Here is a 23,539-nt window from a genome sequence, read left to right as displayed (position 1 = left end):
TGTAATATTTTAACAATATATTTTATTATAATATTAATATTTTAAAACTATGCTGCTATTAAAAATGGTAACCCAGAAAGTGGTCCTTTTCTCATTAAAGAGTAAGTGGTATGGAGAATATCTTTATGCAAACCAATCATATTATTGAAGTTACCTTGAAGGGACGAGGCATATTAGGACGTTTATATCGGAGGTAAATCATCCCAGCAACTGCCAATCCTATAAAAAGCCACCTGGCAAAGCTGAGAAAATTCAAGAGACTGTAGATATCACTTGTGAAGAGCATTATCATAGTCAGAGGGTGCTGCCAAAACAAATAATAAAACAAACCATGAGTGGGTCTTATTGTTCCAAATGGTATTGAATATACTTATGTGCTAAACTTTTTAAGTAGCTATATGTACCGTATAAGTACCACATATTTTATGTGATCATTAGTTCTAGGAATGATGCGTGTAAAAAAATAAGCAATATCCACAACTAGTTCTGGTGGGTTTTCCGGGCTATGTGGCCATGGTCTGGTGGATCTTGTTCCTAACGTTTCACCTGCATCTGTGACTGGCATCTTCAGAGGTGTATCACAGAGGGAAGTCTGTTACACACTGTGTCCACCATAGGACCCAGTGTATAACAGACTTCCCTCTGTGATACACCTCTGAAGATGCCAGCCACAGATGCAGGTGAAACTTTAGGAACAAGATCCACCAGACCACAGCCCCACAGCCCAGAAAACCCACTAGAACCAGTTGAATTTGGCCATGAAAGCCTTCGACAATATTCACAACATTTGCATTATTTGTATCATTTGCATTACTATTATTCACAAAATATGTATGCTTCCTTTCTGCCTTTACAAGGTGGCTAACAATTTAAAACAGACAAAATAAGAACTCCAATGTAACAAAGACTGCTAATAAAATGGCATATGATAACACTGTGGTCATATACATCAGATGAGTAATTATTGCCACACTGAATGGTCCAAACAAACAAGGAGCTTTTGAAACAGATTTTCTTTAAACAGAAAGATCACTTTTTTAAAAAGCTTATATGAAAAATATAAAAAATCACTAAAAAAGAAAGATCAGTAAACTTATATGATTAGCAGCTGTGGAGAATTTCTTTTTTACAAAACTGAATAGCCCAAACTACCTTCTTTCCCCGCAAAGTTTTTCAGCATGGAAAAGAGCACTGAACTGGGGGGAGTGTGTGATTTCTTTGTTTCTGTTGCTTCACACAGAAAATAGTGGAGATAGGAGGCCTTCCTTGACCTGTAGTGGTAGTTTTAAAAGTAGGCTTGAAAACAAAAAAAGAATAGCCCAAACTAAAGGACTGGCTCAGAACACTGTTGTGGGGGGAGAAAAGTATCCTATCTTCCCTCCCACCAAAGTATACCAACACAGAAAGGGAACTGAGCAGGGGGGAAGGGGAGTGATTCCTTTACTTCTGTTGCTCCACCTAGAAAGCAGTGGGGATAGATTCGGGCTGTCTTTTGTTTTTTTTTAAAGCCATTATCCAGAGCTGCTTTTGGACAAGTTGGGTCCAAGGAAGCCAAACCCAACTCAATAAAAACATAAATGTATAGTATGGTTCTGACTTCCATGTGAAATATTGAATTTGGGGTGGGGGAGAAAAACTCTGAGAATTCAGAATACAACAATGATTATTGTTGTTGCTCTATCGCCGCCGCCGCTGCTGCTGCTGCTGCTGCTGCTGCTGCTGCTAATAATAATAATAATAATAATAAGAAGAAGAAGAAGAAGAAGAAGAAGAAGAAGAAGAAGAAGAAGAAGAAGAAGAAGAAGAAGAAGAAGAAGAAGAAATCTACCATAAATAGAATTTTGTGTACACTTTTATCAGTCTTCCTTCCTCGTCAGAAAAATTCATTCCATTGAGAAGGGCTGAACTAATCATTCTCCTTCAAACTTTCAAATAAAATGTAATGAGGTGTGATTTAGGTGCCAGCCAAAAAGAGCTAAATGTGACTAACGCAGAGTCAGAGGAGAAGTCGTCGAAATAGATCACTTCTGTAATTGTTCCCCAACTCTCTCTATACATAGCTTCCAATGACATGTAAATAAATAACAGTGATTCAAGAAGTATTTAAGTTATATTGAAATCCTGCAGAGGAGGCTGATATTGCACAGCCTTCTAAAGGGACATTTGTTTTTATGATTTACCAAAACAATGACAGCTGGCAGAGGAGTGTGCTTGCGAACATGAATCATGGAGAGAATTTCTGGAAGGTGACCCTCACGGGATGCAACGTAGAACATTCTGGTGGGAAAATAAATTTGGACAGTGTTTAAAGATGCTCATTACCAAGATGAATGGAAGTAACTCACCAAAGATGTAAAACATATTAAAATTATACTCAGTAGTACTATTTGTTCCTATTTAACACATGCATCAGAAGTTCCAACTGAAAAGAATATAAGAAAACAAATACTAAAACCATGGAAATAGCATCCCTAGCCCTTATTTGATAGACTTTAGAAACATACATTGTAAAGTACTGCTTCTATTTTTTCTCCTCTCATCTAAGCAAAGCAATCGTTACTTCAATGCTGTAGCAAAAATCCACCAGAAATAAATGGAAACTGTGCAAAAAATATAATGAATTTTTTTGGCAGCTTCCATTCAATTTTCCATAGTTACATTCAATGTTAATATGTGATAAGTACTCAATTCCTTGCACAATTGTGCCAGTATTAGGTCTCCACTGATTTACTTCCTTTGAAGAAGTTAGCAGAGGAGGGGGTTTGGATCTGTGGTAAAGCATGTTTTACACATAAACCTCCCTAAGAAAAGGTGTTGGGAAAAATTTACCTCTGTCTGAAATCCTGGAGAGACAATGTCAGTTAGAATGTACAAAACTAAGCTGTACTGACCAATGGCTTAAATTATATAAATTGCATAAGATATGGTTGTTGTGGGTTTTCCAGGCAGTGTGGCCGAGGTCTGGTAGATCTTGTTCCTAATGTTTCGCCTGCATCTGTGGCTGGCATCTTCAGAGGTGTATCACAGAGAGAAGTTTGTTATACACTGTGTCCAGTGAGAAGATGATGTTATTGACTCACCTGGAGACAGCAAAAATACCACCATTCATTGACCCAAAGCAAGAGAGTGCAACAAAGATGGGAACAGCTAAAGAAAAACTCCCCAGTAAACGTTCAGAAAAAGTCTGAAAAAAGAAAGAGAAACATAAATCTTCACTTTTAGTAACCACTGGATGAAAGGGACCATATTTGTCTTCTACTTGTATCACACAAAGCAAAAAATCAGTTAACATCTCTTGATACTTCTATCAAATTGGAAGCTACTACAAAGGCTTAATGTCTTTCATTATAAAGAACTCATACCCAGTGCTGGAATTCAAATAAATTTAACAACCTGTTCTAGTGGTGGGATTCAAATAATTTAACAACTGGTTGTTTATAAGCACCATTTTAACAACCGATTCTGCCGAAATTGTGCAAACGTGCTGAATCCCACAACTGTTCATACCCAATTTCACAATTTTAAGACATGGATCCTATAAATTCTGTGTTTGCAGACAATTAGAGACTTACATTGTAATCCTAAACAGAGTTACACCAATCTGGCACATGAAATCAGACAGTTAGACCAGACAAGTCTGTTCAGAATTGTAAAAGGTGTCTAAAAACTTCACTCACATATATTCCACCATGACTTACCACTGCAACTGCCTTGGACGTCAGCAGATCTTCAGGGCTGATGGTTGTAAAATAGGCCACATTTGTTAACACATAGCCAACTGTGACAATAACCATTGAAGTGCAAATGGCAAGCGGTATATTTCTGAAAGGCAAAAATAAATTTACTACTATCCATCTGAACTAAAGTCATTTGGTTAAGAAAGATAGTTTGGGCAGTTATCATTACTGGTATTTTTTGCAGATTAGTCTTGCTACAGTACCTGATTGTACATAAATATCAATCATAGGTCAAAAGAGCTTATTTCTAATTATCTGTTATAAGTACCTTTATCTGTGTACGTTACAATAGAAGACAAGTTATTCAGCTATGCTCAAAAAGACTATCATTAGAATCCTATGGACAGTTAGCCAATGGACAGGCTAGGACCATTCATTTCAAGGGCTTTGCAGAGTACTGCTGTTCTGGATGCACTGTGAATTGACAGTGACCTCATAAAAGGATATTTGAGCTGATTATTAACTTTGCCGTTCATATGTTAGAGAGCATGTTGAAGACTGATTTATCCTAAAAAACATCTGCAGGGACTATAAGATCAGTTTACAAATCAGTTCAGAGTGATATATTTGTTACCACTCTGAGAATGATCCTCAGTTGTAGCTCCACATTTATTTATGACAGCAAAGAGTTTGGATCTGAGAATTCTGAATACAAATCCTTGTTCATCCATAAGTCAGTGACTGTTCTCAGTCAGATCACCAACCGTGGCAGTTCTTTAAAGTGTTAATATTTATCTTTGTCAAAGAATTGTTGCAGAAGTTGATTAGAAGTTTACTTGAAATTGTAGAATTAATAGTCTAGAAATTCTCAAAACGATTGTCACCATAGTTGGCAATAGACTACCACAGAATCAAGCTGAAGTGTGGGCGGAAGTCAGTTCAACAATCCCAAACTTGGCATACTCTTTGTTTCACAGGTAAACTTCACTAGATACCATATTGATAAATAAAACTGAACCTATGTGGAATACCATGCACAGCAATTGAATAAACACGATGTGAAGTCCAAACACGAAGCCCAAAATGTCACTGGAATAATTATAAAATTCCAGTATATAACAAGGCCCAATATCAATGACTTCTGGAAAGTCATAACAGATGTTCTGGACTGGCTATAAGGATTAATGTAATACCCCAAAGTATTGTATTATTCCCACAGTAGCATCCTTATTTTCACGCTTTGTGCTCTGAGCATCCAATCCTGGAAAATATGCAAGAGTTGTTCAGAGATGATCAGCACTAGTGGGATTGCCCAATTACAAGACACTCCCATTAGAAATCCTCAGGCAGCAGTACAGGTTGCTCAAGCTGTGCCTTCTATTCAATTCCTCCATCAGCACCTCTGCACACTCTTTTCCACCATTCACTGAAGCAAGCAGGGCAAATGGACTAGTGAGAAACAGCGAATGATGTGTAGCAGCTGCGACCTCTTCTGCTTCCTTGGAATTTTGAAAGGAAAGAGTGCTGTCACTGAATTAGGACCTGAGAATCTCAAGAGAGTTACCAAGAGTACTTTGGTGGTAGAAAGTGCTGTCAAGTTACAGCTAACTTATGGAAACCCCATTGGGACGTAAAGGCAAGAGATGTTCAGAGGTAATCTGTCATTGCCTGCCTCTGTGTGGGCTGAGAGAGTTCTGAGAGAAATGTGACTGGCATAAGGTCACCCAGCATGCTTCATGTGGAGGAGTGGCAAATCACATCTGGTTCTTCAGATCAGAATCGGCTACATCATGCTGCCTCTCAAGACTATTTAAGATGAAGACTTTAGATTCCATCTACTTTAGATGAAAATTATGGGATCCACTTTTTATAATTTCTGAGAGGAACTATTTTATCCAACTGAACAACTATATTCTACAGCACACACCAGCTGCCCAGTCCAAAGGACAAGAAAGTAATCTTGCACCATGCTCAAGGCAAATACCGTGCTTTGAATTACTGAAAAGAAAAAGCCCTGAGATAAGTGACCCTAGAAACACTTTCCTAGTGTCTCTTTCACATAATAACTCTTACCCACCTGTTTTGGCTCTCTGGAGTTCAAACAAGGCACACTTTCATTCCTTGATCTCAGACTCCTTGCTATGCATTTACAACACTTATCAATCTTTAGGGAAAATCACCACGGGGCACCTCTAGTAGATGCCTTATTATGATTCTCTCTAAAAATAAAAGTGAAGTTCATAACTAACAAGAGAAAAAGTACAATCAGACCTGTGTTATTTGGCCTGCTGACTTCTGTCTCATTATGCTGAGAATCATAATACCTACCGACCAAAAAAAAAAAAAGCTAGTCAGCAAGTGCCATTCATTACCCTGCTGAAAGACTGGGACACTCCATGTTCCCAGAAGCATTGAGCAGAATAAGAGGTTTTGTGACCTCTGAAGTCTGAGTTCTTTAATGCAGAAGTGTGCTTCATCTGCTCTCCCCCTCCCCCCACAACACTATCAGGTCTTTAGGGGGCTGCAATCCATTAGCATGTAACACCAGCAAGTGTGACTTTTTAGTTGGTGGCTCGCAGTGACAAACTTGGACAAAAAAAAAGTAAAAGAAAAAAGATCTGGTTTCATGATTTAAGGGATAAGCCATACAACCTAGATCCATTTTCAGCTAAAGAGTTATACTGTCCTTTCATTCACCATGTAGTGCATTAGCCCACATTTCAGCTCTTGTGTTAAAATGCAGTCTAGCACCTTTAAAAGATGCCTCATCTGCCTCTGAGGCTGTAAATCAAGCATTCTGAATTAAAATGTATTGGCACATATATATTTTATACATCGGTTTTTGGTGCCACACAAGTCATAGAATTCAGTGCCATAGAATTTGAAAAAAAAAACATTGTTTGGATGTTAGTAATAAAACAATTTAACTAATTATTGTATATCCTTCTTGGAATGGGAAAGGAGTAGCATGTTTGAGAATGAATCTCCCACATCCGTGGAAGTCTGAATTTACTAACTTAAAAAGTCACATACGTGTTTTGAAAAGCCACTAAGAAGCAAGGGGGACAAGAAAGTCAAAATGGAGTCAGATCAGACTTCTTATTCTCATTTCACAGGTGAGTTACTTCAGAGAAACACTGACAAACATCCAGATTCACACAAAAAGAAAATAATCCAGAAAAAAATTAGTATGAACAGTCTCACTAATATCAATGTGAATCAAATGTAGTGCAATCCAGGTGAGGGGAACTGATGAGGAGTAGTGTTGTTCCTTTGCCTGGAAAGCCCTATGGTTTTTGAAAACTGTCAAAATGCAACCACCCCTCCCACTCCAGGGAAAGCAAACGGATTTAGCATGTGTTTTGCTTTCTCTGGATTTCCTTGCTCCTCCCAGCTTTCCCTGCCCACACAACAGCAGTTCCTCCCTGAATGGATAAAACAAGGAAGTGGAGTGCAAGCAAAAGGGTGGATCGAATCAGCTGTGTTCACTTTGCAGTGGGAGAAACCCACTGAAACAGAAAACCATAGAGAAAACCCACTGCAAAGCACACAACTGCCAGATAAACACTGTATGCAAAAATGACCTTTGTTTTTATATTTCTCAAACTTCTGATCTCCTTTATATAGTTCAATAGTTTTTCAGGCATTACCTGGTTACAACCGGCTGCTAAAACAGTTATCAGTGAACAATTAAATTGTATGGAGGAGATGATTTTTTTCTAATTTGCTCCTCCCAGAGCAGATTCAAAATTTGCCAATTATGCTGTTCTTTGGGGTCACCTGTCCCCTGGGAATAGCATTTTGAAAAGTATTTCAGACTCTACTGGGAAGAAAGAAATAATAAAGTTCCATTTCACTAACAGAAATCTGTCAGTGGAAATTACTACTGGATCTAACCCATTTCCTCCTTTCCACGCCATCACTCTCTGACAGTGGTGACATGAATATTCAGCAACAACCACACCACTGCAAAAGTGCCCAAAATGGATTGAGTTGGGACATAGTTGAAGCAAAGTTTGGCATGTGCTGAAGTATCACACAATGAAAAATCACATGTGTATTTCGCATTCTGGATATATCAGCCCACATTCCAAACTAGTCATAGGAATCAGCTACTGATTTAATAATTCAGTTCTTCAATATAAGCATTCAGTTTTTAAAAAATGAAATAAGTAGGTTATCCTCATGAAGATAAACATTCAAAGTTAAATAGTACACCATTTTCTGGAGCCAAGATTAAAAACTACAAAACACCAAGTAGAAATAGAAAATATTTAAAGAACGATTTCGATTTATGAAGCATTTTTATGTAAATATGCTCTGAGCACTACTAACATATTTGAATATGAGAAACAGTTTAAAGAAGCCTAAGCAGTTGTAAAAGAAAATGGCAGGAACTATGGCCACAGATGGTAACATGGTACATTTTCAGACTGCACAACAAACAGCAATTATCCCATGAGTACTGGGAGCTTTCTTATGGGAACAATTTTATATCAAATGCACAATATGTTCATTTATAACCTGATTGACTTGAATTACTGCATCACACACTGGCACAAAGATGGCACACTCCATTCATTTCCTGTTTGTCAGTTCTCAGTATTTTGTGTCAAAAAGCAATAACTTAAGTGGGTGCATGTCATTCTTAAAGACACAAGCCGAATATATTTTGGAGTTCATCTCAAGTTCACAAACAGTAAAGAGAACAGTCACCACTAGCAACAGTATTTAGTCCAGAAACATTGTGGTTTTTCTGTCCTGACATAAAGCAAATTTGGGCCCATATCCATTAGCGCTGGGATTTTAGTTGCTGTTTTTAAATTAAGCAGGTTTAGGTTGATTAGCCACCAAAGAATTATTGAACCAATCTAGCATGTCAAAATAAAACAAACCCAAAATAAATTAGGCCAGTATCGTATGAGCTGTACAGTAATGGCCAGAAGTTAATGTCACAGCTGAGTAAACCTTAATCAGCAAGTGTCTTAAGCTCTTTCACATAACTACAATGACAGTAAATGAAGTAAATTTCCATTATTCTGTATTTCCAAACCATTTACAACTTTAGAGTTATAAAATGTTACTTTTGGAGGCATTTCAAGCAGTTTCTATGAATTTCATTGAGAAACTAATATTTTCTTATAAGTAGTTGCATGAAGTACATGTCTCTTTTTCAGTGTAAAGCAAAAAAATACCTGAAGTTACATTTTAAAAAGTAAATTCCTTCGTCCACCCAACTCTTTACCCTACAATCTATCGCCCTAGTCACAAAAAAACGACAGGGGCAGTCAGAATTCTCCAGCTTCATTCTCTTATCCTTAGAAGTGCTATTCTAGATGGATTTTGTAGCAGCATTAAGGAAGGGAGGTTGTGACCAGAGTGAAAGGCCTTCATCAAGCAATGATGAACAGCAATCTCATGACCTAATACCAACAGCAATCTCATGACCTAGTACCAACTCTATCAAATGCAATATAATCGCCTTTATTTTTCACATTTACCATTAGAAATCACATATCACATTCCTAAGACACTAGTTGACGACTGGCAATATGCTGATGACAATCATTCTACACAAGTCCCTGAAAACATTGTGCAAACATTTTCAAAATATTTTCCAAAAAACACTGTTTGTTCGCACTCATCCCCTGAAAAACACTTCCTGTCTGTCAATTTGTAGTCATTCCAGGGTTGCTGGGGGTGGGGGGGTTGTATTTCTTCTTAGATTTAGCCAAACTGTTGTGGTGGAGAAATATTTTTATGCCTTAGAATTCCCTGAATATCACAGAGTTTCCACCCTAATCCATTTTAATGTCCTGCTCTACTGGAAGGGAGATACTTGCATATCCCCACCTCTCCACATCTGTGTCCTTGACAATTGAACACAGTTGAAACTGTGGAACCTATGTTGTTTTATAGTCCATTTTATAAGGTCACCCATTCCACATACCTCAGCCCTACTTTATCCTAAGTTCCAAGGAAGATCTACACATATCTCCTCCTTTGAAGGCTAAATTCTGTGATGAGCCTTAATCCATAAGAAAGCAGATATTCTAATCTTTTAAATAACATTTATGTATAATTAATGATAGCATAATAATGCTATGAATTTCAATTTCTATATTAATTTTACATTTTTAAAAGTGTACTGTTAAATTGTTGTTGATTTATCTCTTGATAAATCAACAGATGAATGTTGATTAATGGATATATTTTGATGAGTCCTACTGTATACTCTGGGTAATAATGATAGTAGTGTTACATGTAAAACCTGATGGGGCATATAAGAGATAAATGAGCTTCAGAACTTATAAGCATCTTCTCACAGAGAGATACACGAGTCTCTAATTTGGCAATTACCAGAAGCATGGCAGGAGGATTTTTGAGTCACTCTTACATCTTTTAGATCCCCTGCATGAATTTCAAAGCAGTCTTTTTCACATAGGTATACCTTCATTAAGTCTGCCTGTTTCCCAAACTGTTGTGAGTCTGATAGAGCACACATGGGTGTGAAACAAAGATGGAGGTTGGGGTACCATCGGCAATGGCATGACGTAACTCTCTGGGAAAACTATAGAATTTATCATGATTCCTAGAGAGGACTAGCATCACTTCAGGTTTTTCCCCCAGAAGTGATGTCTTACCATCAACAGCAATTTTTAAAATCTGCATTTCCTTCTTCCTGCTTCAGAAAAGCAACAAACAATGGGAAACTGACAAGTGTATGCAAATTATACCCACTTTCCCTCTAGGATCATATTGAAATAGTTTTTTTTCCCTGTCCTATGTACTATTACTGGACAAGCACAAACATTTTTTTTCCATTTTCACCAATACCATACAGAAATTTGGGTAGGATTATTTTAAATCATACCAAGAATTAGGTCAGAAGCTGAAGCACAACAGTATATATAGCAGCCCCAGATCAGAACCAATCTGTGCGCAAAAAGGACACAGCTGAAACCCCAAGTAAATGAAATTATATCAGGATGATGAGAACATTATGACCTTTTGGGCTCTGGCATAAGATTGGGACTCAGTTCAGCCATGAAACTATAGTTTAATTAAACCAAGTATTATTTGGATCAACTGCATGTAAGCCATCCCACTAAGTATGACTTGTATGACGTCAAACCAAGAAGCCAGAATCTGAACTTGATTAATTAAGCACAGTAAGTGTTAACTATGCCTTCACATAGAACATGGAGCATGGAGATTGTGGTTTAATCCTGTTTCGTGACCCACGGATACCTTCCCAGGCTACAGAGAAAAGGATCTGAAACCAGCATTTGTCAAAGCAACTCAGGAGCAGACTGATTATCTACGAGCTGAATCCTTTTCCACAAACTAATCGAAGTTTCGAAATAAAGCATGGTTTCATTTGATGTTTCAGCTGAACCGGCATGGTAGGACTATAAACACAAAGCTTGTTACATAGAAAAATATTCTATTGGAAATCAATAAAATTGGGTTTTTATGTGATTTGTTAAAAATAGGAATGAATTCAAGGCAGAAGTTTCAGTCTAAAAATGCTGGTAAAAATTTAAAACAAGAACTGGGTATAAATGCATGATACTTTAAATCTGTACACAGAACATGGCTGATGTTAGGAACAGATTATTATGTCTGCCTTCTAGACTAAACTTTTCCCGTATTATGTTTTTTTTCTTTTTAAGTATTTATTATTCTATTAAAAAGTATGACATTCGGTATTTTGTTTCCCATATACTTTACTTCAGCCATAAGCAGCATTGTACTTGCATTTTCTAAAAGGAAATCACATGAAATATGAACATGGGTGGACAAGGTTCCTTCCCCACCATCCATGATGTATCATAAATAAACTAGTTGCAAATACATCTTTTAAAAAACTTCCTTTACGGTATTGCTGAAACTTTTTGTGTATATTTTGAAATGCTAATATATACATTTGTAGTAATTTTCTGTCTGGTGACTTTAGGCAATAACTGTTTGTTATGTTGATTTGTATAAGTGTGTAAAAAGAAAAACACTTCACTTTCTCTTCATACACTTCATTCCCAGCATCAATGAGTTCTGAACTGCTATGGATGTTTGTGGCCTTGTAGCAGCCAGCGCAACCTTGAACTGAATGAGAACATTTAACCATTTAGTTCATGCCTTTGGGAATGTTGTTAGTTGGAGGTAGGGTGAACAATGGCTCTTTTCAGAGTTGCAAACTGATCATTTTTCAGGCTACTTAAGTATGTAAGTGGACCATACTGGTCCTTTCAGGCCTTCCAATCAATATGGGGAAAGTACAGGTAGAAACGGCCCTCTTTCATATGTTGGCTTTGCATCATTTTGAATGCTTTTAAAAAGACATAATATCCTTTCATAATATCCTTTCAACAAAGGGTTCAACATAACATATTTTCAGCAAAGGTTTCAATGTAAGTTTCTCCAGCTGAACGAATACCACCAAGACTCCTGGGTCTGTTTCAGATCATGAAAATGGAGGGGGAAGGCTAATGTGCTGATACAAATGATATGCCACTTACATGGAAATCGAGGAGTGTGATGGACAGGAGACTGTCCTGTCCTCGAAGGGGAAATCAGCCACTCAGTTAAACCCATAGTAGTGCTGTTCAAGCATCCAATCTTCTTTAAGAAGGGGAATGAGATTTTGGAGGGAACACAAGCGAAGAAGAGTTCTTCCTCAAGGAGAGCTGTGACAGCTCAGGTTTGGCTCAAGAAAAAGAGCAGATGGAGCAAAAGATAGCTGTGACTGGTAATGTTAAAATACAACAACTGGAGGACAGAGGTGAATATGAAATTGTAAATGTGAACTTTTGTTTTTCCAATAGAACAGAGATTTTTCAGTCTGGAGCACAATTAAGAACCAGCATCAAATTCTCTGCCCTTCACAATCGCAGAATTGAAGGAGGATAGAATCAACAAATTGGTGTCAACTGTGTATGGAATACTTCATGATGAAAGCCAGAATAAATGTGCATACGAAAGGGAGAAGTCTGTAAGCTTCCAAATTATTTTTTAAAGAAGTATTTTAAAACCCATAACATTCAGACAATGCAAACTGGAATAATTAGTGAATGTTTTTCCACACTTGGGCTAATAGTCACAAGATATATCTTCAAGCACATGCTCTCCACGTTTTAAAAACAAATATAAGTTAGGTGGCACAATTACAAAAAGAATGAAAGAATGAACAGAAGGAGAAATATTTTATTGCACTACATTCTCATGTGAATTTGGAATGATTAAATCTCTGAGCACCTGATTTATGAGCAAGAATTACAGAGCCCCCAGCCAAAATCATTTTAGCAGGAAGAAGGAAAAATAGTGGTTTGCTGAAGTTTAATATCAAGCCTACCAGAAGCCCCACATGAACAGCACTAGGCAATGAACTGGCATTCACTCATGTGGACCTTAGAGGTAGAAATAAGGGCATTTGAGCTAGGGAAAGAACAGATTGAGTCTCACAGCACTAGAAAACTGAGCCAAAAGTGACCAAATGCCACATATCAATAACATAATAGCCAGGGGAAAGAGATATGAGAACACATCACACAGAAGATGATCTCGTTTAGAAATAAACTAGCCTGTCAGATTTCAATTCCTTGCAACTGTAATTACTGCAGTCCTTTGACTACAAATGAGCTTCTTGGTGTAGACCTGTCTGTGGCTGAGGTTTGGGTTTCTGAATGCATCTGCTTCAAATGTGTGTAGACAGCAAACCCCTAAACCTGAGTACTGTGACTGAAAAAGAAATGGAGAGTCTTCTGTGTTCTGAAAATGAACTACTCAGTTTCAGACAGAGCTTTGTGAAGAGTAATCTGTATACAAAGAATTTTCTAGAGGTGGAAGTTCCAAAAGTGGGAGAGTTCTTTTTAAAGTAATATTTCTGTACGTATATGATGGTGTCAAAACATTTTTTCCCAGTTATAATATTATCAGACACTTACAGCCCAATCCAAAGGAGGTGTGAATCCCCCCCCCTGGAGGCAGTGCAGGCCTATGCATGCAGAAATGCCCTCCCCAGGGCACTTCCCCGTGGAGTGGCAAATCTGCTGGCACCCAGCCACTGTGGCACCCTGTGATGTACAGCTATGGCACTCAGCTTTGCATTGGTGCTCCAGCACTGCCCCAGACACATCGGCATGGTGGAGGTGTTGCATGGGCATTCCCCAAGGGTGGAGCTGATGTTGGTCAGCTTCCACCCAAGGTTTTGCCGCAGCACTGACCCTGCACTTACACCACCTATTGGGATGACTTAAGTGCATAGGGTTCCACTAGGGAAGTTCCGGTGGTGGGGAGGATTTTTGAGTTTCTCCCCTCTTTGTGCTGCCAGGGAAGCTTGTTGGAGGCAGTATGGATTGGGCTGTTAAAGCAATATTCTTTAAAAGCAAGGATCATAAAGAGGTTGTCTGCTACAACATGTTGCCATTGATACTTTGTCATGAATTAAAGTTGTGCCATTCAAGGAAAAAAAGAGCAGTTAATGGTACTGCTGATTGATGTAGTGATGGCCTATAACATGGATGGCTGCCCAGAAAGGCTGGATTGCCAGAGTGGTGGCTATAAGACCCACTGTGAAAGGAGAAAGGGCCACCAGTTGTGGAATTCAGCAGGTTCGCACCACTTCGGCAGAATCAGTTGTTAAAATGGTGCTTGTAAACAATCGCTCGTTAAATTATTTGAATCCCACCACTGAGGGCCACCCTTCACTTGGGGCAAGGGTGGCCCTGGGTGGTGGCTCCTCAACAACTAGCTCACTCAGATTTTCCCCTGTGGCCTTAATGGACAAACTTCCCTGGGCAAATTTTATACTTTTTCCTTATCCACATTAAGTCTATCCATGCTTTTCTCCAGTTTTTGCACGTCTTGCAAAAGGGTGTGGAATCATTCCCAAGAGTGTGTTAGTACTGCCAAAAGTATTTTGACGAAATACTGATGCAGTGAAGAGGCACTCTAGAATACAGATGTTTCACCCTGATACTGAAGAATGAGACATTTAAAGTATTTTTCAAACTGGATCGAAGACGTGTTTTTTGAAAAAGTAGTACTTTCAAGCAGGTTCGGCAAAGACGCGGGATAAGAGGGAAAATGAGCACCGGAACAGGGATGAATCCTTGTTCGTCAATCAGGCAGTGGGGAGTTCTTCCTGAATCCTTGATATTTTGTGTGAGTATCATGCAATTAATTGACCATGGGGAATTGGCCTTTAAGACAAAAAAATTCAAGGCTAACTGATCCTTCTGGGACTATGTGAAGGGCAAACTGGCTCTAATTTCAAAACAGCAATGATGGGCCCACAGAAATTGTTCTGAGATTTCCACATTGTCTAGTCCATAACTAATAAAACACATTCCTTTATTTGCTCTCAAAATATGATAAACTATATAGCTGTTTTATTTAGGATGATAATGTCATTTCTTCAGATCACAGGTAAGTAATTAGTCAATTGCAAAATAAAGCTGGTGATTGTAGGTCACAGCCCAATCAAAAGTGACTATACTGGCATCACACTTATTTTCTCTTTATTCTTGTTGCATAGTAAAGGGTTATTTAATATAAAAAAAGAAAAACATGGGGAAAGAGGAGCAGGAGAGAGAGAAACATAAGGAATAGGAATGAACAAGGAATTCAAATTTAATTCCAAGACGTGTCCTGTGGTTATTTCACCAGAAGGAACCTCTGCACATCTGGGCGCAATATTGTTTATCAAATGTTCAACTGGTATCTTATGATTTATATCACTACTTAATGCTCATCATTATACTACTATTTAATGTTAGTAACTATTATGTTATATGTATATTCTTTTTTCTTTGTCTTTTTATATAATTGTAATTGTTGCTTTGATTCATTTAAAAATTTTCTCTTTATTTTCTATCTATATCTATGAAAATAATAAAATCTCCAAATTAACCCTCGCACCAAAATATATTTTCCATCTGTGGAAGTTTTGCATGGGATCCACCCTTTTGTGTCCAAAAAGGTTCAGTCTTCCTATGAATTGGTTGTGGCTGATACAAATAAATTTGGACTGATCTTAATATTCATTTAACCTCCAGTTCAAACTGAGCATGGACTGAAGATTGACACTGTGACATATCAACCTTGCTAGGAAAAGCAACTTAGTCTTTATCATGAATAACTGTAATTTTTACATTAAAAAACAGAAACTGTTGTTGAAGCAGGAGATATAAGTTTAGAAAGTCATCTGATTTTAAAGTGCTTTTGGCTCTTTTCTCAAAAAAAAATTTCAGAAAGTACCCTCCAGTGGCTGAGATTACTAATGCCTCAAAGCTGCAACTGGAGATAATTTCCATTTCACATGGTGTGACATTACAGCAAATGACTCTTTGCACAGACTTATTTCCCAACAAGCCTAGAAAAAGAGACATAAAAGGAGGAAAGGCAAAGAAACATGCAGAATAGGGAAAGTCCAATTATTGTCGTAACAGTACAGTTTCTGCTAACAGGAACCAATATACTGCAGGGCTTTAGAACTTTAACCTATAAAGTCAAATCTAGCTCACAGGCATTTTGCCTTGTATTGGCAGTAGAGTGCATGTACTATTTATGCAGTTCTAAGGAAGCAACAAAAGCAGAAAATCTATCAAACCTTTGGTCTCCATGCATGTTGAATGAACTGTGTTCATAAGGGTCATAAACTGTGTGTGAGACCTTTCTATAGTGTCGCTCACAGGAAGCCACAGAAATGTAAAGCCCACATGACATGAATAATGGAACAACATGGCTGAGACACATCTCATGGCTTTTTCTTAAGCAGGTAGAAATTGCACCACAGAAAGTTAGCCTGTCTAATTCATCTCCTCTTTCCATGCTGCTTATGCTGAATAACTGTGGAGATCTGATCTTAACATTATGAATACAATGCAGGAATATTATATGGTATATTAGGTGCAGATGACTAGCTGAAAAGCCATGGTGATTTTCTTCAGTCATCTAAAAAAGTTTGTGGTGTATTTCACCTAAAACAGGTCTATATGCCAAATTTGACAAAATTGTGGGAGGAAATGAAATTAACATTTTGTTTCAGTTTTCAAATGGATTAACTTTCCCCTTTGCTTTTCAAAAGCCAGTTAGAGCTCAGAAACCAACTCAAAGAACAAATTTATTGACAGTTTCGAAAGTACTAAACCTAGGTGGCTAAAAGGGAAATGCAAGCAAATAATTAATTTTGCTAGTCTTGGGCTGTCAGTCAGTTTTCTGGGCAAAAAACATTCATGAGTACGCCTTTCTTTAAAAAGAATAATCTAAGAAAGTAAGTTCCATAAAAAACATGTTCACTCACTTTCTACATGGAGAACTAAAAAGGATGTGAGTGTTCAACAGTTAATAGAAAATATGCTATTTGGAAAGAACTGCATTTCTCCACTTTATCTGCTTTGTATATTATATTGCATGGATTCCCTTTTTGGTTAATGTATTACAGGTACATGAAGACTTGATTGTGAAACTATAGTGAGGAAACACCTTGTTTATGGCTTAACCAGCCATTGAAGTCTCCAATAAAACGGACCATCCCTTTAGCTTATGCAAGTTAACACTTCATATATTTCATTTTCACAGAATTGTATGAACCTTTCTATAGACTAAATCTCAAGTTTAAATTAATTCCTAGTATAGTGAGAGAATTAGTTTATCCAACTTACTCTGATTCTTAGTACACCTGTAGTGCTTACCTGCAATGAGCTATATCTGTCATATGGATGGAGTGGAACTAGAGAAGTAAAGTTTCCATGCATCTTAACTGTAAAAATCAGAGTAAAATGAGATATGTATCTGAACTAGTAACAGGTTACCTTATGGACACAGCCTAAGTCTGATTTTTCTATGACTCCCATAGAATAAATCAATAATAATAAGCACATTCTTAATTGATAAAAAGTATACCTCACTGCACCTTCTATGATAAGATCACTAGCTCTTGAATTGTGACTACTCAATATGTATGATAGTATAAAAAACTGTTTCAGATAACAAATTGTGTGATTTTGTTGTGGGATTGCCAAATCACCCCCTGTAATGATGCAACACTGCAGCAAATATCAGACTATCACATTAATTTCTCACATGCATAAAGTAATGCTCAAAATCTTACAACAAAGACTGTTGGGCCCCTTCCGCACACGCAAAATAATGCGTTTTCAAACCACTTTCACAACTGTTTGCAAGTGGATTTTGCCATTCTGCACAGCTTCAAAGAGCACCGAAAGCAGTTTGAAAGTGCATTATCCTGCATGTGCGGAATGAGCCTTAGCTTATATGGAATGAGAAATGACAGATTAAGAAGAAGAGGAACTAGAGATTTTATTAGACATTTAAAGTGGTTTCTGGAGCATACAAGATTTTGACTCTATGGATCATGAAAAGTTATGGTTAGTTGTACAAAAAATGGATGTGCCACAGCATCTTATTTTGTTGTGCAACCTGTACTCTAGTCAAGATGCTGTTGTTACAATAGAATATAGAGAAACAGATTGGTTTCCTTTTGGCAAAGGTGTTAGAAAAGGATGTATTTTATCTCCCTATCTTTTAAATCCATGTGCAGAACATATAGCCATGGTCCTCAGTGTGCAAGATTTGAGTAACAACCCAATCCAGACAGTGGGGTGGCCAGGACTGAGCTGCTGCTGCTGCACCACCTATAGAGGGCTTTCAGGCTGGAAGGTAGCAAAAACCTGAAAAAACCCAGTTGCCCGAAACCCCTGCATAGGGCACAACAAAGTTATGCAACCAAAAGGGTGGTGTAAATCTGTCAGCCACTCTGCTAGCATTCCCAGGGCCAAAGCCCTGTTGAATCCAACTGGTATTAGCTTCATCACCAGGAATGACCCAAAAACATCCCCAGCTGTGTCAGCTTCCACATTAGAATGACAGAGCTGTTGTCTTGGGCTGTCTGCAAGCTGGTGCAGCAGAAAGCTGTTAGGCTTTCAACAACATTGTTCCTGAAACTTCTACTACCTAGCACAATCTCTTATATGTCTGTTCTGTGGCTCAGTCTTGATCCTGAGCTGACTCACAGCATTCTCTGTGATGCATAGGACTTCCAAGTACACACAGTGTCTTTTAGAGAGCAATTCCTGCTAGGTACGAATTTCAGCTGCTTTACAGACTCAGGTGAGCTGGGTGGACTGCTAGGTTGGCCTTCAGTGGCTGGAGGTGCTTCTGCAAACACTTGGTCTGCATCCAGTGAGGCTTCTGGCTGTGCTTGAGGCCCAGTTGACTAGGGCTCTGGCACAGTGGAGTCATTCTGCCAGTGCTCCTCATCAGAGGACACCTGGCTGGCTGACTCTGAGCCCATGACAGCTTTGGAAGCAGCAGCTGCAAGCACATCAGGCACCACAGAGTTCCACAGCACCCACCCACTGCCCTATTTGCCCTCCCACACCACTATATGTGGCCATTCTGCCCCCACCCCCCAGATTGGGCTGCCCAGCTGATAACGATAGGATGTTTTGAAAGTCATTAATTCATAGGGTCACCATAAGTGGACTTCTAAAGGAGATCTGTTAATTTTCAGATCCTACAGTAAATGTCATTACTAAAAATGTTGAACATCCAAGACCTCCCATTCTGTCTCTCCCCTGTTTTCAAGGGAAATCAGTACAGCTGAACAAAGTGTCTTTGAAAAACTAAACCATCAGAATTGATATTTAAAACATCATATGAGTTATTGATTGAAATAGTTGTGCTACTGTATCAAAATGAAGTATGCCCCAACTTAAAGGGCTGGAATCCACAAATGTGTTATCAGAACTCTGGCATTTTAGAAGCTGCTTGACTCTCATTTATCTGTGTCTGAAAAAAAGGTGGCAGTACTCTTCATCTATTCTTTTCTCATTGACTCAAGATATTGTGACTCTCAGCCATTAATTAATATAAACTAGGAGCAGACAGTGTATTAATTTTATATGACGCTCAGATTATTTAAACCTGATTTTTAAAAAAAAACACAACAATTATTTAAGCGATTCTGATCTTTTGCTTTTCCAACATGACAAATGATATCAAGACCTGGCAACTTGCTCTAAGTCTGTTGCATCTTGGCTCAGCAGAACAGAAGAAATAAATGAAGTGAGAAGAAAGCTGGAAAAGTCTAATAGACAAACTGACTAATCTTAGACCCCAAGGTCATAGCAAAGCAATTCATTCTCTGTATTTCAACAGGTGCTAGACATGATTTATCAATCGGAGAGTGGGCTTACAAACACTATACATCTCAATAATACAGTCTTTGCACTGTGTAACTTTTGAAACAAAGATAGATTGCTTGTATGGGCTCTAACTTATTTAGCAAACAGAAACAGAACATTTGCAGACTTGAAACAAGACCTGTATTATAGCTAAACAAAGAATTACTATGTATTCATTTAAAGCAAATGATAACTAGTCTTTCCAACATCAGAAGCATTTCCACAAATATATGTCAAGAAGTGTCAGCTACTCTAGGCCTCAAAGATTATTTGCCTTTGAGTCTTATCATGTATTTATTTACACTTCCTCCCTTAGTACACTATATATTTGGAAAACATAACTTCAAAGTTCCCTACTTGAACAAAAATGGTTTTAGAAATATGAAAAAATTAAGGTGTATACATTTAAATGTCAAGTACTTTATAATTGTTGGATAATTTATGAATTGTGCCTTTTTCATGCCCTTATATTATCACTGTTATACTCGCTACTATCATATTTATTTTGATAGTCTAATTAACTATGTCACATGAGAAAACAAGAATTAAGAAACCCCAATGTAGTTTACCAAAGTGGCAGATCTGGCAAAGATTTAAATCTAAAGCTGCCTTGCTTGATTTGGGAATGCACACTGGTCAGTATTTTCCATTCCATTACAGCAAAATGTTTTATATCAAATAACAGCTATACATTGTACTTTGGACTTCAGTTCCTTCCATGCTTCCCATAGTGTTACTCACTTCACAACTCATAATTAAAGTATAAGCACAGTGAGGGGACATACCAAGTCTCCCTGCCAAATAGCAAATGGCAGCATATTGTCTTGGATGAGGACCTGGAAGGCCTGCATTAAATTATGCTTTGTAACAGTTGTAACAGGCCTTTTGAAACCAAATCTGTCAACTTCATTCTTTTTCTCATAGGTTTGGTCTAAATCACATGAGAAAGAAAGAAATACAGTGGCTACAGAGTACATAAAACAGCTGAAAAGTGTATTTACATATCCCTATAGCATATACCTAGATTTATTATATCTAGGTAGAGATATCCATGTTTACCCCATACTTCTTTTCAGGCACACTTTCATTCCACATATTGCAGAAGGTTAATTATCACAGTTCAAGCATGATTTGATTATAGAAATACCAGCTGCCAGTTATTCTATGTGGTGAAGTGCACCTGGAAACACACAACTGTGACTGATTCTGAAGCAAATATTTACTTGGGCAAATCACAAGACAGAAGGAATCATTACACATTTTCTTGTTCCAAGCAGTAATTTGCCTCTACAGCTCTTCACAAAATATTACAAATTATGCATCTGGAAGACTTAAAAACTTGACCCTATTTATAGCAATAGTAACAATAGCAATCATTCTCCATTTAAATTCAACCATAAGAAGACCTTCTGAAGCAGACATGTACAATGAAAACCTTTACAGAAAATTTAACAAAGTACTCTCGCAGCAAACCAATGATACCCAACAATATACCTACTAATCGTAGTGGTTTGAAGACCAAGTCCTATGAGAAAAGGCTGAAGGAGTATGTTAAGCATGAAGAGGAGATGATTCAGAGGTGATATGGTAGCCATCATCAAGTATTTGAGTGGAGTTATTCTTTTTTGCCCCAGAAGGTTGAGCCAGAACCATTGAGAATTAAATCAAAAGAGTTTTTGACTAAGGATTAGGAAGAACTTTGTCACACAGCACTCAGTGCAACAGGCTTCTGCAAGAGGTGGTTTGTTCTTCTTTGAAGGTTTTTGAGCAGCGGATAGGTGGCCATCTGACAGCAGTGTTCATTATATGGCTCTATGATTTTAGACAGATTGCGAAAGGGAGGGCAGGAAGGGATCAGCCAGTGCCTGGCTCTTGTAGCCTTTTATATGTCCAGAGTAATGCTGGTTGCCACTTTGGGGTCAGGAAGGATTGGCCCAAGGATCCTGGAGGTTTTTTGTATTTTTCTGGTATAGAAAAGGGGTCACTGAAGGTGTGTGGGGGGGAGGGGGTAATCTGTGAATTTCCTGCATTGTGCAGGGGTTGGACTAGGTGACCTTTCGGGTTCCTTCCAGCTCTGTGGTTTTAATGCCTATGTCTAAAAGTATTAAACTCTGCCTGTTCAGAGCTTTATATTTCCAACTTTTCATTGGAGACCTCAGACAACAAAGAATGACATCCATTAAAATACTCTGATTTCAATAGATGAGGGGGGTATACTAATGCCATGGATCAGGCAAGTGCTTCCATCACTAGAAAAATATCAGACTGGTTGAATATCAACATGCCACTAGAATTCTTTAGACTCTATCTCACCGTTAGTGGATGTAAAAACTGAATACCACTGTTTGATTCAATTAGGTCTATTTTAGGCCCATCTCTCACTGATGGAAGGAGGCAAAACTTTCTGATTTACTGTCAGCACAGAGGTTTTTGTTTGAATAGCAAGTAGTAATGCAGTCTAACTATATTCTGATAGCTATTAAATAATCTTGAGGAATTTTCCTTATGGGTGTCTAACTTAATATGTAAATTGCACCCTCTAATACAGAATTCCACATATTATTTATTTATTTATTTATTTATTATTAATTAATTAAACTTATAGGCCGCCTTATCCCCGAAGGGCTCGAGGCGGCTCACAACATGGCTGTTCCAACAAACAGCAAATCAACAAATCAAATCAACAATATTGCCTTTTGTTTCATTTTCAATTAGCATTCTGAATAGGAAAAATATTACATTTTTTTAAAATCCCTTTCTGTACCACTGAAGTGGGGACTCATGAAAGATCGCAGCTGTTCCTTTGATTGGAAAAACTGGACTTTCTCATGTGGCTCTCATAAAAGTAAACATTAGTTTCCCATTTTGAGAATTATACTATTCCCATAATCATGCCCCTTGCATGAGCACATTTATGACGGTCAGCCATCAGACTAGTGATTGTACCAGTTCAGAGATGTTCAGATTACACAAAAAAGTAAAAATTCAAAATCTGGTTCAAGAAACAAAATCTGAAAAGGACTGAAGGACAATATGTGTGACAACCCTCTTTTGTTCTTTGTCTGGGATAATTTCCTGTTAGTGCAAATGGGTTGGCTGGCCATTCTACTGCTCGCATGAAGCCACCACAAATCAGTCCAATGTTGAGCAGCAGTTTCCACAGCTGCAGCTCCTTTTCATGGCAAGTGAGTCAAGACTAAATAAGTTACATGCAGTTATTTGGCAGTAAAAAAATAGGAGGGTAAAATAACAAAGGAATACAGTGATTGAGAGCTAGCTCTAATCTAGATCGTGGGCACAGTGAAGAACCATGGTCCATTCTGCACAACCTAAGTAGGACATCACTGGGGGCACTAAAAAGGTGTCCTGGGAAGGCACTTTGCACAGCTTTCTTCCCAACATGCCTTATTTTAGGTCAAGGCGGATTGTTTGGAGAATGCTTGAAAATGCACCTTTTTCTGCTAAGCCGCCTGCAAGATGTCTCCTGCCTGGCTGTGTGGAATGCAGAGCTTAGGAGTCATCTTATTTTTCCCTATCAGCTATCTCCATAGCTACGCAGACACAATACAAGAATCTTAGCCGTTCAGCAGATTTGTCTACCTCCCATTGAGAAGCTTTGGATAGACCTGCCCTCACAAAAACTAAGTTGGTTTG

General features: G+C 38.0%; 1 protein-coding gene across 1 annotated transcript in view; it reads right to left on the bottom strand.

Annotated features, from left to right (window-relative positions):
• Positions 1-23,539, bottom strand: part of SLC7A11 (solute carrier family 7 member 11) — a 69,327-nt gene that overhangs the window by 16,787 nt on the left and 29,001 nt on the right. The window contains exons 7-10 of the mRNA XM_048509884.1: positions 3,699-3,822; positions 3,081-3,184; positions 2,181-2,277; positions 155-304 (exon numbers count right to left, since the gene is read on the bottom strand). Of these exons, the coding sequence (XP_048365841.1) occupies positions 155-304; positions 2,181-2,277; positions 3,081-3,184; positions 3,699-3,822 (475 nt within the window). The remainder of the gene's footprint in view (positions 1-154; positions 305-2,180; positions 2,278-3,080; positions 3,185-3,698; positions 3,823-23,539) is intronic.

The sequence above is a fragment of the Sphaerodactylus townsendi genome, linkage group LG10 (assembly GCF_021028975.2).
Source record: "Sphaerodactylus townsendi isolate TG3544 linkage group LG10, MPM_Stown_v2.3, whole genome shotgun sequence".
NCBI classification, from domain to species: Eukaryota; Metazoa; Chordata; class Lepidosauria; order Squamata; family Sphaerodactylidae; genus Sphaerodactylus; species Sphaerodactylus townsendi.
Note: the sequence above shows the minus strand (reverse complement) of the source record. Positions and strands in the feature narration are given on the sequence as shown.